Source organism: Oryctolagus cuniculus, chromosome 1 (genome assembly GCF_051225735.1).
Source record: "Oryctolagus cuniculus isolate XC-2025 breed Fujian yellow rabbit chromosome 1, ASM5122573v1, whole genome shotgun sequence".
Taxonomy (NCBI): Eukaryota; Metazoa; Chordata; class Mammalia; order Lagomorpha; family Leporidae; genus Oryctolagus; species Oryctolagus cuniculus.
In genome coordinates this window covers 122,251,190-122,268,061 of record NC_142867.1, presented here as the reverse complement: position 1 = coordinate 122,268,061, position 16,872 = coordinate 122,251,190, and the positions used below count along the sequence as shown (strand labels likewise).

The 16,872-nt window shown below is 46.9% G+C and overlaps 1 protein-coding gene across 2 annotated transcripts in view; it reads left to right on the top strand.

Annotated features, from left to right (window-relative positions):
• The window catches only part of ETS1 (ETS proto-oncogene 1, transcription factor), a 135,239-nt gene that overhangs the window by 13,779 nt on the left and 104,588 nt on the right, over positions 1-16,872 (top strand). For both annotated transcript variants that reach the window (XM_051842815.3, XM_051842861.2), the window contains exon 2: positions 3,212-3,294. In XM_051842815.3, the coding sequence (XP_051698775.2) occupies positions 3,212-3,294 (83 nt within the window). The remainder of the gene's footprint in view (positions 1-3,211; positions 3,295-16,872) is intronic.

The following is a 16,872-nucleotide window of genomic DNA, read 5'->3' as shown; positions in this document are numbered from 1 at the left end:
AGAGAGACAGAGAGAAAGGTCTTCCTTCTGCTGGTTCGCTCCCCAAATGGCCACAACAGCTGGAGCTGCACCGATCTGAAGCCAGGAGCCAGGTGCTTCTTCCTGGTCTCCCACATGGGTGCAGGGGCTCAAGCAGAGAGCTGGATCAGAAGAGGAGCAGCTGGGACTTGAACCAGCACCCAAATGGGATGCCGGCACTGCAGGCAGAGGTTTAACTTACTGTGCCACAGTGCATCCCCAATAATAATTTTTTAAAAAAGAACTTTGAATTTTGGGGATGCATAGTTTGATGATGACCCATTAGGACTGTAAAGCTTGAATTTGAGATTTTGAATAAGGAATTCTTCTGTGGGAAAAAAGGATTATTGAATTCTTGGAGACCATCCTCAAGATACCTGGTCAGGACAGCTGGGTATATACTCAATTGCAATATCTTCAACTCACTCTTATTTTATGCCCTGTGTCCAGCAACCATCTGAGACACTGTAGCTGCTCACTATTTTGGAAACAAACCCCATAGAGATGATGACTGAAGCAGAAGTCAACAAGGTCCTTGGGCTAGAATCCTTTTGTTGTGGGGGATACTGCGGTCCCCAGTTGGATTTATGCCAAGTTCATGTCTCAGCCTAAGAGATGAATTCGAAGCAGAGACATAGATAAAGTGAGCAGGGTTTATTTTAAGAGCTTAAAGAAATAGTACACACTCAGAAGTGAATGCAGGCCGCCTCAGGAAGAGAATTACTCAGACTCCATTCCAGTGAAGTCCTTTAATGGTACTCTAATTGAATATGCAAATACAGTTGAGTCTAGCACGGTCCAGCGTGCATGATGACATCTGGGATGAATTCATAGCTCCTTACGGAGCTCGGCATACACGGCTTCATCATGGCATCTTCTTCATGATGGAGGAGGCACAAGTGCATCATGGGAAGTTGGGAGTGCTGAGTTGGCATGGAAGGGTGGAGTTTGCTTCGTGGTGCAGGGCTAAAGCACAGAGACTACTGGAAGCCTCTCGGCTCCTTTGTCCCTCACTAACTCCCTGCCTAGCCATGTCCCTTTGATCTCTTTCTACTACTCAGCTTTGCCAACTCAGAGCTCCTCCTGAGAACTGGTTTCCTGCAGTTCAAGTCCTGGAAGAAACTAGAGAATGAAATCTTGGTTAGCATAGCTGAACTATCCAGAATCCGTAGTTAACCTGTTTTTTAAAAAAAATTAATGTTATTTTGACTGTGTTCTGCCTCTGGGAGAACCATAAAAAGACAAAATAGTGGGGCCAATGCTGTGGCGTAGTGGGATAAGCCTCTGCTTGTGGGCGCCGGCATCCCATATGGGCACCAGTTCTAGTCCCGGCTGCTCCACTTCCGATCTGGCTCTCTGCTATGGCCTGGGAAAGCAGTGGAAGATGGCCCAAGTGCTTGGGCCCCTGCACCCACCTAGGGGACCCAGAGGAAGCTCCTGGCTCCTGACTTCTGATCGTCTCAGCTCCGGCCATTGCGGCCATCAGATGGGAGAATTTTCTCTCTGTGTCTCCTTTTTCCTCTGTAACTCTACCTCTCAAATAAATAAATAAAATTAAAAAGACAAAATAGTTAAAATAACACAGTTCTGGGTTAGGTCTTTAGAAGGGTTTTGGCTTCCATCCCTCACCTTTGTGCTGGTCATGGCTCTTTGACCGTAGCTCTGAGTCAGCATAATCTTACATGGCCAAGCCTGTTTAGTTGTATCATTTACACACACAAGTAGTTCAAAAAGTCCACAGAAAACGTGGATTATGATAGAGTTATGCGTGGATTTCAAAATTGTTTGTACAAAAATAAGCTTATCTTTAAAAATTTTATTTATTTTCACATTACTTGAGAGTTAGTGGGGGGGGGGAAGAGAGAGAAAGAGAGAGAGAGAGAGAGATGCAGAGAGATCTTTCATCTGCTAACTTACTTCCTAAATGCCCACAATAGCCAGGCAGCCAGGGCTGAGCCAGCCTAAAGCCAGGTGTCTGGAATTGGATCTCAGTATCCCACATGGGTGGCTAGGACACAATTGCTTGAGGCGTCATCTGCTGCCTCCCCAGAGTATGCATGAGCGAGAAGCTGGATCAGAAGCAGCGAGGAACTGGAACTTCAAGTACTCCAATATGGGATGTGGGTGTCCCAAGTAGCATTTTAAATGCTGTGCCAAGTGCATGCCCCATAAAATTATCTTTTAGTTCCATTTTACTTGAACTTTGTGAAGTCCCCGCATACATTTCATACATATGAAGAGTGACAGATCCATCAGCTATCATGTGGCATCAGGATAGCAAACCAAAACTGCAAATTAAACATATAGACACAGCTTAGTGGAACATGTCAGTTGCTTTATGAGTTAATAAGAATAAAGGAAAAGAACAGACAAGTACAAACTGAGAAGCAGTGATGCTGAAATATCATTTCCCAAGATTAGAAAATTGGCCTCTGGATGATATGATTAAGAACTGAATCGTCTAAAACATTCAAGAAAGGAGTTTTTCAAAACAGGGTATAGCACTGAATTTGCGCAAGTGTGTGAACTGATGCACTTTGGAAAGCATTTAGGTCAACAGTGATGTTTGCAATAGAAACGATTTGCCTGATGACCAGCAGCTAGCTGGAAAATCCCTTCAGCCAGAACATTCTTCAAGCATTTGAGGCCTTCAGGTTCCCAGTGCAGACAATAGCTCTCAACAGGAGTTATGTAATGTCCCTTCTCCTTCCCCAGATGAGAGCTGGTCACTCCCGTGTGCACAACTTCCCCCGAGTGTACAGCTTCTTGCTGCACCCTGGGGACTGGTTCACTTGACTCTCCATTTCCCCAGTCCTTTCTTAACTAGTTTGCACCACGACTGTAGGTTGAGCGCCTGCTCTGTGCCAGGCCTGGTTGGGACAGAGCGAGGGTGGTACACGGAGAGGAAGACACAGACCCTTCTGAGATTCCTCCACTGCTCCTTGTCTGTAGCACGTGGACACCATCCGTCACCCCGCCCAGATTGCAGCCAGGGCCCTGCGCTGTGTCTGGGGTTGCTCCCCTGTGTGTAGGAGATTGGTCTCTTCTGTCTTGCTTCCTTTCAGTTGCCTTCTCTGACACAGAAAGAAGGGAACGGAATGGTTTCTAAGGAGACCCCTAGTTCAGATTCACTCTCTTCTCGTGGGTTCTGGTGCTTGGACTAGAGGCTCAGCAAATGCTTTCTCCCACCCAGGTGCTGAGAGCAGGATGAGCTACTTTGTGGATTCCACGGTGAGCGGCCCTGTCCCTTATGCAATGGCCCGTCCTGCAGTGGTGGTAAGTTTCGGGATCTTCCCTGCCCTCTCCTTGCCCACCCAGCCTGCTCCTTGCCTCCCCTGGCTGTCCGCGTCTTGGCCTTTCCTGCACTGAGAAGCCATGGACCTGAACTCCAAGATTGACATCAACTTTGAACGTTTTAGAGGAGTTCACTTGTGTGATTATGCGTCTTTCTATCAGCACACAAAGTAAAAAAAATCCACGCTGAGGATGTCTGAGTTTCTGCAACTCAGACCCGAATTAATAGTTAAAGCCAGCTGCTCTCCACTTCTCACTTCACCTGGCAAAGGTTTTTCATGGATCGATGTCCCTTGGACCTATTCATGTTATCGTTTACTTATTTTTGGCTTCAGGCACAACAGCTAAGTAACATGATTTCTGATCACAGAATTAGAAAGTGGAAATGAAATGTGATGGTAAGTTTATGGGAAACTTTTATGAATCCTAAATGAGAGGAATAAAGGGAACTTTAAAATAGGACCAGATAAGGGCAGGTATTGTTGCACAGTGGATTGAACCATTGCTTGCGATGCTGGCATCTGATACTGGAATGCTGGTTCGAGCCCCAGCTACAAATCTCTGTTAATGTATCCTGGGAGCCAGCAGAGGATGGCTCAGGTGTTTGAGTTCCTGCTACCCACAGGAGAGAACTAGATGGAGTTCCTGGCTCCTGGCTTTAACTATTGCCACAATCTGGGGAGTGAACTAGCAGACAGAAGATGTCTGTGCATTTCAAATGAATAAATAAATCTTAAAGATAAAAATAAGATTAGATAAAGTTTTTGCTCAACCTATATGCTGATCAGTAGAAATGTTTCAGTTCCTTAAAAATAGGGAATTAAAAAATTAACTGAAAACAAGAGTGTATAGTGCTGTCGTTGGTCAATTCCAACATTAAATCAACCTGTAATGTTAGAAGATGTGTCATTAACTGCTCCTTGGAAATTCTATGTTTTTACGCAAAGATAGCCTCCATAAATGTTGAATTTATTTTTATCTTACTCTGAAAACAGACAGACAAGTTGTTGTCATTATTAACTCTTCCTAGAACCTTTGTAGGTCTAAACAGAGACCAGTTAACCACAGCTTTCTCTTCTTTGTTTTCTAAAAAAAAAAAAAATTGTTTATTTATTTGAGAGGCAGAGAGAGAGACACACACACACACACAGAGCGAGAGAGCGAGCTAGAGAGTGAGTTCTCCCATCCAGTGGTTTACTCCTCAGATGCCCATCTGCGTGAGCCGTCACTGCTGCCCTCCCACGCTCTGCTTGGGCAGGAAGCTGCAGTCAGGTGCTAGACTAAGAAATCAAACCCAGCTACTGCAGTGTGGGATCTGGGCATCTTAACTGCTAGCCTGAACGCTACCCCCAGAGCTGTTTTCTGACTTCAATCTACCTCTGCCCTGTCTGAGGTCCTGTAAGCTCAAAGTTAACCAAGACCTTTCACTGTAATCTTATATTAAAGGATGTGAGTTATTCAAACTGCTTTTCTGTAGGGTTGATAAAAAAGTCATCATGAAAAAACTAGTCTATGTTCAAGGGAAGAGTCCCATGTTAAAGACAGTCAACACATCCCTGCACTGGCTGCTGTAACTCACTTTTCTTGTTTCTAAAACGACTTCTGCTTTTTATAGAAGCACCATTCAGTCTTCTGAAAAACTGAAATCAGGAAAAGTTTTAGATTCTCATTCACATTAGAAATATGTGTAAGCGAAACAAACCCATGCACACGACAAGTCCAGGCAAGGAGTTGCTCAAGTTTGCTTAGTAGAAATTGCCAGGGGGCTAGCGGTTCAAGGTCACACAAGGCTGGAGGGGTTTCCAGAGAAGGGCTCCTCCCGCTTCTCACACAGAGGTTATCCTCCTAGGTCAGCATGAATTGCATGAAAGTTTTCTTAAAGATGATATTATAGGGATTTGTTCAAGTGAATAATGTTGTGATTTTAGGGCAAAGTGTGTCACTGGCTTAAAAAAGAATATTTAAGTGTCAGCCTGTATAAATTCTCTTTACCAGTTTTGCAATCAATTTTAAAAAATGAATATCTTGTCTGAGAAGGGAATGTACGCAAATAAGCACTTATTTTCTTTTAAGCACAGAAATAAAATAATTATTGTAAGCATACAAGTTCCAGGAATAGTATTTTATCCTAGACAGAGTATCTGGAAGTTGTAGATTACAAGTCACAAACAAGATCACTCTGCTTATTTTCAACTAAAGACCCTTCAGATGGGTATTTTTAATACATTTTGAGTGGGTGTTGTTGATTTGCAAAGAAGGAAGCCATCTAGCCTCATTCCCAACAGCCATATCTCAGAAAAAAAAAAAAAACATTATCAGAATATGAGATCCTACAGACTAGTTGCCTGGGGGAAAAGCAGAAGGTTGCCTAAGAGAGCTGTGAACTCTTGTTCATCACTTTCTCTCATAACTTCTCTTCGGGCTTTGGTTTCACAGGAACTAGTTAGGCAACCTTTCAGAGTCGTAAAGCAAGCAAACTCCTTTAAATTCTCCTATGCTCTCTCTATAAGCAAAATAAACAAATAAAAATCATTATTGGTACAAACTTAGGTTCAGTAAACCACCTTCACCAGGTAACTTTCAATTATAGGTGGGGCTGTAACAAAGACTCTATAAATTCTCTACAAAACACATCTTTGGCACATGGGCCCTATGGGGTCCTCCCTCGTGGACCCCACGCTGTCAGTTCTGCTCTGAGACTGAGCAGAGGACTGAGCACAGTCCCACTAACTGACCTGCTGTCTTCCCAGTTCTGTTGGAGCCTCTCTGTCTACAGCTCATCTCAAGAGGCTTAGCCAATAATCCAAGAGCCCCTGCTTGGTCCTTTGTCTCTGATTTTGTTAGACTGAGCCACTACAAAGAGAAACACTGTGCCAGGAATGGAAAGTTGGCAGGTGAAAACCATGGGAGTTAGTAGGGCTTCCAACAGGGGATGATTTTTACCCACCAGGGGGGATATTTGATCAGGTCTGGACACAGATTTGGTTGTCAAAATTTGGAAAGTGCTCCACTATTGGCAGTTAGAGAGGAGGGGTGGGGGATGTAACTGAACTTCTCATGGTGCACAAGACAGCCCCCTACAAAGAAGAATCATTCAACTGCAAGGGCCCCAGTTACGCTTACATCACTTAATTCTGGTCGCTGGAGAAGCCACAGACCAATTTGAAGGCAGGAGGGTATTGTGCACTGGCTTATCTCAGTAGGTCTTGGCTGTTTGTAAACTGCTGACTTAGAGAAATCTGGGGTGAGTGCTTGCCTAGTGGTTAAGATGCTGGGTAAGATATCTGCAACCCCTGTTGAAATGCCTGGGTACAAACCCCAACTGTGGCTCCTGACTCTAGTTTCCTACTAGCGCAAACCCTGAGAGGCAGTGGTGAGGGTTCCAGTAGTTGAATTCCAGGGAGCCACATAAGAAACCTGAATTGAATTCTTGGCTTCTGGCTTCATCCTGGCCCAGCAGGCATTTGGAGAGTAAAGCAGCAGATGGGAGTTCTGTCTGTCTGTCTGTCTCTTTTTGTCTCACCCCTTGAATAAATAAAACTTTTAATGAAGGGAAATCTAAACAAGGAAAAAAAGTGAGCACATATTCCTATTTGGAAAAGCAGTGTTTGGCCTGGAGATTTAGTTGACCAAGAAACAATCTTCTAAATTAGGATGCAAGTATTTTCTAACCCTTAAAAATTGCTCAGAGTGCTCATTTGCAAATTAAAGGTCACATTAGCATTATTTGGTCCTTTGCCAGACTAGAAGTATTCTTAAAATAATCACAGCCACCACTGTTCAATCGATGCCACCGTCGGCAATCTGCCCTTGTACACGGAGCTCCCATCCTCTGTTCGGGGTCAGTTGGTCAAAAGCAGAACCCACGTTTCCCGCCTGGAAGATCAGCCCTGTAATGAATGAAGTGAGGTCACAGCTGGGGCGGTAGAGAGGCAACACTCTTGGACGTTGTCTGGCCATTGTGTGGGAGGGGGCAGCGTGTCCAGGTACTTATATGGGTTGTATGTCAGGGACCCTTTCATCCAGGGGAGGAAGCGCTCTTTCCTGTTGTGCTCCGTCGGCCAGCCATCCTGAGCCCTGGAAGTCCCTGCAGTGCTGGCTCATCTGTCCTCTGCGTCATCCTCTCTTTCATACCACCACCACGCTGGCCCAGCTGGAGCAGGGCAGGAATGAGAGAGCTGACTAAACAGGTCCCGGCCTCGGTGATCTCACCAGCCAGGAGGATATGAGGGGGAGGTCCTCCAGGACGAAACGCCCCCTGGGCCTTGTGGACTTAAGGGGGCACCTTGCTCTGTTTAGAGGAAAAGCAGAACTCTGCCCCAGAGCCACAGACTTGAGACATAGTCCTGTGCCCTGGGGCAAGAGTGGCCACCTGGGGTGCTGGCCCCACAGAAGGCATGGCTAAGTAAACATTCCCAAATGCCAGAATTTCATTGGCCAGGCTTTGGGTCTAGGGGACATCCCTGACAGAGTAGAGGTGGAGGAACTGCCTTGAAAAATCACTCCTCTTTCACTCTCTTGATCAAAACTGTTTCTCTTTCAATATGGTGTCTGTGTTTTCTGAACGAAAACAGAAGTTCAAGAACTGTCCAACAAGAGAGGGGTTTTTAAAAAAAGTTTTATTTATTTATATTTATTTGTAAGGCAGAGCAACATAGAAAGAGAGAGAGAGAGAGAGAGATCTTCCATCTGCTGGTTCCCTCCACCACATGCTCACAAGAGCCAGGGCAGTCCCAGGAGGCCCAAACTCCATCCAGGTCTCCCACGTGGGTGGCAGGGACCCACGTACTTGAGTCATCACCTGCTGCCTCCCAGGGTGTACATTAGCAGCAGGCTGGACTGGAAGCACACAGGGGTCTCAAACCCAGGCACTTTGACATGGGTTGCAGGTATCTAAACTGCTGTGCCAAATGCCTCTCTCCCCGCACAGACTTCTTTTTTGTGAATTTATTCTATGAAAGGCTTCTAAGACTCATACATCAGATGGCATTTATTAGACAATTGCTTTTGCTATACAGAAAAAATGACACAAAGCCAGAACTACTTCAGACATGTGATCACTGAATGACCACAGGGTGATTGAAATATCCCTGAGTGCATCAGCTGTTGGCTAGCATTGGCATCTATTCTTCCTGTGCAGTGTCAGTGGGACCTGTGTGTTTGCTGGGTTGTCTGATTCTCCAGCTGGTGTCAGCAAAGGGGAGTAGCTGGCCATAGGGCTACACGAACTGTAGACTTTGCCTAGGCTTGGGCAAATATTTTTCTGTATATTTTCGTTCTCCCTTTCATGGTGGATTATTTGATAAACTTCACTCGATTTCCACCTTCAGATGCTGGTGAGGTAGAAGGGTACTACTATAGTTTGGGTACCCTGAGGATTTCAGTGCTGGGAGCTTAGTCCCTAGTGCTATAGTGCTGGGAGGTGGAATGGACCTTTAAGAGGTGGGGCCTAGTGAGAGGTCGTTAGGTCATTGGAGGGAGCTGCCCTCGGAAGGGATCACGGTAACTTCCATGGGATGCTGAGTTAGCTCTGGGGAGAGTGAGCTGTTATATCTCAGCCCAACCCCTGAATCGCTCTCTGCCTTCCTGTCTGACTCTGTGGTCTCCAGCTTCCGATCTGGTCACGCGATCTCTTCCTCACCCAGGATCTCCTGCCATTTTGATGCCGTGTGCCATGGGCTGGGCTTTCAGCCTCCAAACCTTTGAGCTAAATAAACCTCTTCTTTATGTAGTAATCAGCCTCGAGTTGTTCATCATACTTGCAGCAGTGACAAATGGACCACTTCTCAACCCTTTCACCAGGGCATTCGTTGGAGCCTTTGGACCTGAGTCAGGCACACAGTCTGGTTGACTGTGTCCCAGGCAGCCACAGATAGAAAGCACCTGGGCTTTAGAAGCAGAAACATTTGAGTTCAAGTCTTGTCTGTCTTTCTTGAGCCACACAACTGAGCACATGACTTAACCCCTCTGAGCCTCAGGGTGCTCGTCTATGAAACTGACAGAGCCCAAGTTACTGGGAAGCGTCACTGTGATGGCTCCACAAGAAAGCGCCCAGCAGTGCCGCTGTGAAGATGACCCCAGTGAGCCCCCTTTTCCTTGTATTCGCCATCTCTTCTCCCGACGTCCTGCACTTTCTGTTTGTGTCAGATGGATACCGCGGAGGGGGAGTGAAGTTGATTTCCACTTGTTGCCCATACCAGGGTGTTGTCAGGAGGAGATGGGGCTACTGGGGGAAAGGTGGGGACATTCTCATTGGGCAAGCTTCTTGCTTCATGCCTAGCCACCAAGTGAAACCACTCCCTTGCCACCAGATCAAAGTTCTGTTGTCATGAGCTGGTGGTTTACAGCCCCATTGTGTACACAGACCTGGTCCTCTTATCTTGAGTAATTGCTGGTTAATTGGCCCTCCTTGGGAAGCAAGTCCTTTCTTACCCCTGGCTCAGGCTGTTGGCACACTCTTCCCCTCCTCTGCACAGGCTTCAGGTCTCAGGCCTATGCGCGTGTCCACGGCGGAGTCCCCTGGAACGTGCTGGGCTTGCTACTGTGATGTTCAGTGCAAATGCCTTTCCTTCTGTCTGGGAATCCTTTAGAACGATGGGTAAAGTACTTGGGATTAGAGATCCTGGAAAGCACGAAAAGAAACTTAGAATCTAAGTGGAAACTACTAATTTTTTTCTTGTTGTGTGGGATGGGGATGGCTTTATTCCTAGACAGACAGCTGAAATATAACATATAAGGGAATTATTTATACTTGTAACTCTTGGTGATAGAGAAATTGAAGAAAAAATGAACAATAATGTGTATTTTTACAATTTCTTAGAAAGTGGGGCTTTTCTAAGCTCCTGTGTTCAATCAGCGCAAACAAGGAATGGCCAACACAAACTAGAGTGTGCTGGAGTCGGACAGCAGCTTAAAGATCAGCTCATTGGGGAACTTGCATTGTGGTGCAGAAGGTTAAGCTGCCATGTTCATCCCATATCCAAGCACCAGTTCAAGTCCAGGCTGTCCTGCTTCCAATCCAGCTCCCTGCAAATGCGCCTGGGAAGACCATTGAAGATGGCTCAAGTACTTGATCATCTCCCACCCATGTGGGAGACCCGGACGGAGTTCTCGACTCCTGGCTGAGGCCCAGCCCTGGCTGTTGTGGCCATTTGGGGAGTGATCCAGCAGATGAAAGATTCTCTCTCTCTCTCTGTCTTTTTCTCTTTTTGTCCCTCCCTCCCTCTCTGAAATTATCTTTTAAATAAATAGATCATTTTTTTTTGCTTTTAAAAAGATCAGCAGGGGCCGGCACCATGGCTCACTTGGGTAATCCTCTGCCTGTGGGCCGGAATCCTATATGGGCTATAAGGAGATACCTAGGACTGTAATGTATAAGAAATTTCTCACAGTTCTAGAGGCTGGAAGTCCAAGATCAAAGACTTGGCAGGCTTGGTGTCTGGTGAGAGCTTTGTCTTGGCTTCCAAGATGGCGCCAGGTTTTTCTTTTTCTTTTTTTTAAGATTTATTTATTTATTTGAGAGGCAGAGTTACAGACAGAGAGGGAGGCACAGAGTGAGAGGGAGGTCTTCCATCCACTGGGTCATTCCCCAGTTGGCTGCAACAGCTGAAGCTGAGCCAATCCAAAGCCAGGAGCCAGGAGCTTCTTCCAGGTCTCCCACACAGGTGCAGGGGCCCAAGAACTTGGGCCATCCTCTGCTGCTTTCCCAGGCCACAGCAGAGAGCTGGACCAGAAGAGGGGCAGCCAGGATACAAACTGTTGCCCATATTGAGTGGCAGCACCATGGGTGGAGACTTAGCCTACTACGTCACAGCACTGGCTCCGGATGGTGCCATGTTGATAATGTGCTCTGGATGGAATGAGCACTGTGCCCTCACCTGAGGGAACAGACGGAGGGAACCACCCCTTCAGGCCCCTTTGTAGGTGTCCTGGTCCCTGAGGATTCTTCCTTCACAACCTAGTCACCCATGAAGACTCACTTGTAGCACTGTCATGGTGATTCAGATTCAACTTATGCATTCTGGAGGACTCATTCAAATCATAGCAGCTCCTTACTATCCGACCGTGGTTCATCTTCTTCAGATATCTGATTATTTGTAAGAACTTTTAAAACAGACTTTCATTAATGCATCCATATGCCTTGTGGATGGAAAATTGGTCTTCTTTGATTTAGAAAAAAAAAAAAAGATCCAAATTCCCCTTTGTAGGCTGCTGAACAAATTGGAATTGCTGGGTAGTCTCTTAGCCATGGTAAGTTCTCCCAACCCTGTCCCACACCAATGTTCCGAGCTGACGCCACCCTGCATCTCCGTATCACGAGATGCCTAGGAGCTGACACCTTGTAGTGCCATGCAGTTGGGAGGCTCCATGCTGAGTGGAGACAGGAGGATCTGTGGGACTAGAAGCTGACACATGCTACCCATAATATCACCTGTGATCACTCAGCAGGGTGTGGCAACTCCAGGCTCCCAGGACAGTGGTTTCCAAGGTCGCAGCCCTCTGTACCCCCAGGCTATGTTCTCTTGAGCACTGGCTGCTGCAAGAGGCAGCCGCTGGGTTCTCAGGTTGGTCTGCATTGCTGCCGTGTTGTCGCTGACATGGCGGGCTGCCCAGGTGATCCGCACAGAAGGCGAGCACAGCTTTGCTTTGAGAGCAAAGTTAGGTTCTCTCTTCTCAGCACCCTGCACTGCGCTTCCGAATTGTTTCTCTCTCAGAAACCTGCCATGTCAGCCCTGCCCTTTCACCAAGGACCAAGCCCATCACTCTTATTGTTTCACAAAGAATTTCCTGGCCTTGAGTCTAAAATTAAATTGCCCTTTGAGAGTTTCCTATTTTGTCTGTTCCTGCCTCTCCTGGTGGCCACACCACCATCGTCCCCCGCCTCCGTGATAGGCACAGGCAGGAGGACCGGGCGGATTTCGACTTTGTCTCCTTACCCTCTGCGTCTCAAAGCAGCGGGACCAGTGTGACCTTCGGGACACATGCGTCCAAGAAGCCCCTTCCCCGCCATGTCCTTTGGGGCCAAATGCAGTCTGACCAGAGCTCCTTGGTGTTGCCAGGACAGCTCATCCAAAAGTGTCAGTCCATGGAAGGGGCTGCTCCCTCCCACAGCATCTTCTGAGGACGGGGGAATCTGGAATCTAATAGAAGCCCATGGAGTTGTTCAGCCCAGGGTCAAGAGTGAAAGCTCGTCGAGCTGAGAGCTGGCCTGTGTCCTGTACAAGCCATCTTCAAGCACCTACCAAGTGAGAGCCAGTGTAAGAGCCCCATAAGCAAGGTACTTCCCGAGGTTTGCTGTCCTCTATTGAAACACAGGGAATGTGTTGGCAAAACGGTGTTTGAGCATGGTTTGGGAGAAGAGGGAAGACAAACAGCAGGGCTTTCCTACATTGTAAGGGCACATTGTCAGGAACCCACACCATGATTCTGACAACCTTTAGCTTTCTAGGCTTCCTCACCCTGCCCTGGTACTTTATCCACCCAAGCTTGTTAGCCACAAGGTCAGGAGAAGGAATGTGGAGGGATCAGCGAAAAGGAGATCTGGAGTTGGCAAAGAATTCGGAGGTCCTCCCGGCCAGCCTTCTCAGGAAGCAAAAGCACTGAGTGTTAAACCGGAAGTCACAGGGCTCCTTCGTGGTAGAGCAAGACTTGAACCCAGGCTTCCTGGCCTCCAGCCCTCTGTCTTTCTGGTAGAGTGCATGAGCGTCTAAGACACCGCCAGACCATGACACAGCTGTATCCTGTGGATGGCGAATCACAGTGCCTATCTACCCTGGGTGAGTTTGGCTTCCTCACTAGGTGCAAAACATGTTTAAAAAGCAGAAGCGTCCAGAAATATTTGTTGTGTCTTATATGTCTATAGCCCTCGACCAAGGCCAGCCCTAGGTTCTGAAATTAACCAAAGCAGAGCGATGTGCCCCCATAGAGTTGACGCAGTGAGTAACCCACACCTAAAGTTGGGTACTGAAAGTTTGAGAAGCAAACACCTGGACATTGCAGGCAGCTTAGCTAAGCACAGATACTAACTGGGAGAAGAGACTGCACACACTGGTGTTCTCCTAACCCCTCTTTCCCAAGGTTGTGGGATTTGGAGGGGGGCAGAGAGGAGAAAGATTGAGCAAAAGGAATGGCTGAGCGATGGCAGGACTGGAGGGGTGGGGAAGACTTGGCTGTAGACAGAGAACCACAAGTGCTGGAGAAGGGTGGTGCCTGCTGCACTAGGCAGGGACAGTCCCTTACCCTGGGGCATGCGGAAGTGGAGCTGGGGAGAAGTCACAGACAGATGAACCCTGTACCGAAGTGGCAGGGGTCGCCTGAGGTGGGAGCGGTCAGAACCAGGTCATGTTCAGAGTGGAGCAGAGACAAGGGTGTGTCCCTTGTCCTGCTGGCTTCCAGACTTCCGGAACTCCACGTCATTGTGCCCAGGATCACATGGGGAGCAATTTTAGGTGGCAGGCTTGTGTCCTCTAGTGACCTGGAGGTGAAGGGAGAGCTGTGCTGTCCCCTAGGGGGCTCATCACGCCGTGAGTGATGGGATAAGGCAGGGATGTACTCGCCTGAGAGGCCAGGGGGACCCTGTGGCTCTCAGCTGCTTGGCTATGTCCCCTGCTACTGAGGGCTCAACTCTTAGTTTCCCTAACCCTGTACACATATCATCCTCCTATGCCTTCAGCTGGAACTTCTTTATTGTTTTGGTCCCCTCCTTTCTCCTCCTGACTGTAGGCAACTTTACAGACCCACAGTTGACCCTGGCTCTTTCGTTTTAGCTGCCTTCCCCATGAATCTGCGCTCTAACTTGATCTTTTGTGCTCTCTCTGGTCCTCTCCTGTCTTGTATTCACCTCTGGGTCCCCATCACCAACTTGCTCTGTCTTCAATCCATCTAAACACAATCAAAAGTGGCATTGTATTCCACCCTCCTAATTTATGTCATCATTTACAGTCACCACTTCCACTATTTTAAGAGCAAGTTATTAAGAGTTACCTTCAATTTTCTCCTTTTCCTTCATCTATTATGTCCAATCAGTCATACGATCATGTCATGTTTTCCTTTATTATTTTTATATTCTCTTAAAGATTATTTATTTATTTGAAAGGCAGAGTGACACAGAAGGGGCGGGGGAAAATGAGAATGAGAATCTGTCTTCACTCCCAGATGGCTGAAACAGCCAGGTCTGGGCTAGGCTCAGCCAGGAGCCTGGAACTCCATCTAGGTCTCCCGTGTGAGCGACAGGTGTCCAAGTACTTAGACCTTCTCTACTGCTTTTCCAGGTGCATTAACAGGGAGCTAGATTGGATATAGAGCAACTGGGACTCAAACAAGCATTCACATGGGATACCAGCAACTAAAGCAGCAGCTTAACCTGCTGTGCCACAACGCTGGCCCCTTGAGTCTTCTTTAAGGCACAGGTTTCTTGTTACTTGACCATGTCTACACTCACGACCCAGACAATCCCTTCTTCATAACTGGATTCCTGCTGAACACTAGAACTATGGTGAGAGGAGTGACCAGTCTTACTCAGGAATCAAGCGGGATAGTATCTTAATGTCATGCATTTTAGAAATCAGAATTAATGTAAACATCATTATGGGAAAATTCACATTTTAAAGTCAGGGTCAGCTTATTGATTTTCCCTTGTGCCTCAGGCCCCAATATGACTTGGTGGGGCTCTGCTACTGTATCAGATTCCAATGTCCTATCACCACCACCCCTACCCCATAGTTTTCTGTTTACTGGTCTGTATACTCCTGAAGGCATAATGCATTCTTGCTTATTTTACATTCTTAGCATCTTAGGAATTAGGTGTGCTACATGTTAGTGAATGCATATTCATCACCGTAAGTCATTGAGTACCATCAGGGAACAGTAGCTATCATTCTTGGGCAATCTGTTCTTTAGCCATGCAAACTTCATGCTCTCCAGATAGGAGAAAAGGCGGTCTAAAACCAACCAGCTCCGGATGAGAATTCTCTTTCCATTATTTTATAAACCGTGCCGCCTTTGGAAATGGGCTTGTCCTCTGCAAACCTCACTTGTGAGAAATGGAGAGGGCAGTACTCATCTCGCAAGACTGTGGCGAGGATTAAAGGCGGCCACATCTTTCGGATGCTTCGAGTGCCAGTTGGCACTGACAGGTGTGTGAGAGATGTTGGCTGCTTTCAGCAAGTGCAGTGGGATGAGTGAGTGAGAACCTGTTACGGGGTTTCCTTAGGACCAGGGCAGAGACTGGCAGTGCTGCTCGCATCTCAGCAGTGCATTTCCAGGTGCAGGAAAGGAGGGCGCAGTGAGGAGAACTGGTGGACAAGAGCCTGTCTTGGGTGGTGCCCCATTCACCTGGGGCTGTGCTGCCCCAATTGCTGACCTGCTCATAACCTGCTGCTTCTCCTCAACGGAGGCAGTTTCATAATGAATTGGAACTGGCGGTGTGGCTCCCTTGAGTACAAATGTCATTTTCATACTCTATGAAATAGTGATTAAGCCAGTTCATGAAATGTCTAATAAACGGGCAGGTGTCTAGATAACAGAACCACAAAAGGTTTCTCAGAAGCATCGGCCAGCAAAGACGCTCACGGCTTATGATGGCTCTGGAGATGCTTGCCTTCTCATTTTTTTTAAAATAGTGTCCTCTTGTCTCCTTTGAGGACAGCTACAGAGGAAATAGGTCTTAAACTGCACAGAGTTTCATTTATAAAAATAAAAAGAAAATGAACTATTTCTGTTCTCGAACAGCCTGATTTGGGGACCAAAAAAGGCTCCCCGATAAAAACCAACTGTGTAACATCAAGCGAATACATTCATGGTCGTTACTCAAAAGCTGTGGGCTGACTCACAGCACACTCACAGTCATCACTGGGTCTGGAACTCATTATTTTTTATGCCCTGCCTGCTAACTGCTCACTCTGCCTTCCCCTCTGTGCTCTGTACCTGGTACCCGGAGAATTTTCCTGCAATACCTCTTGCTGTGTTACACCTTGCTTTCCAAGCATTTCCTTAGCAGAGAAAAGTTGAACTCTTCAGCAGGTCTTCTAACGAACTGCTACTATCTGGTTACAATGACCCTACATGCCATTACCACTCTTAGTACTGGTGGGTCATTCACACATTGCCTTTACAGAAGACCAAGTGAGTTAGAGTTCTCTTCAGTACCATTTAGAAGGCAAATGTCCTCACTGGAAAGCCCGTGCCTACAACTCTGAATTTTGAGACAGGCTCTGAAGGAAAATGAAAACATAGGGCTGGTTATTAAGAGCACACGGCTTGATTTATAGATCTGGGAAATGCGTTTTAAATTGATTCAGTTTCAAAGTATTGTGGGAGACCTGCCCAATTGTTGGAAATTCCCAAGAAGAACTAATTGTAGTGGCTTCAGGAGTTTACGGGATTAAAACAAAGTGTCGCTAAAGTGCTTTGAAGTCAGAATTCAGGAAACATTTTCTGACCCATGCTCTAAGTATATCCCTGCTAATGATTTACCTAAAAATCTTTGGCCTCAGCACATGTAGGTGGAAAATCTGCCATTGTTCCATGTGTATTCTTTCAGTTCTCACCAAGGCCACTTGG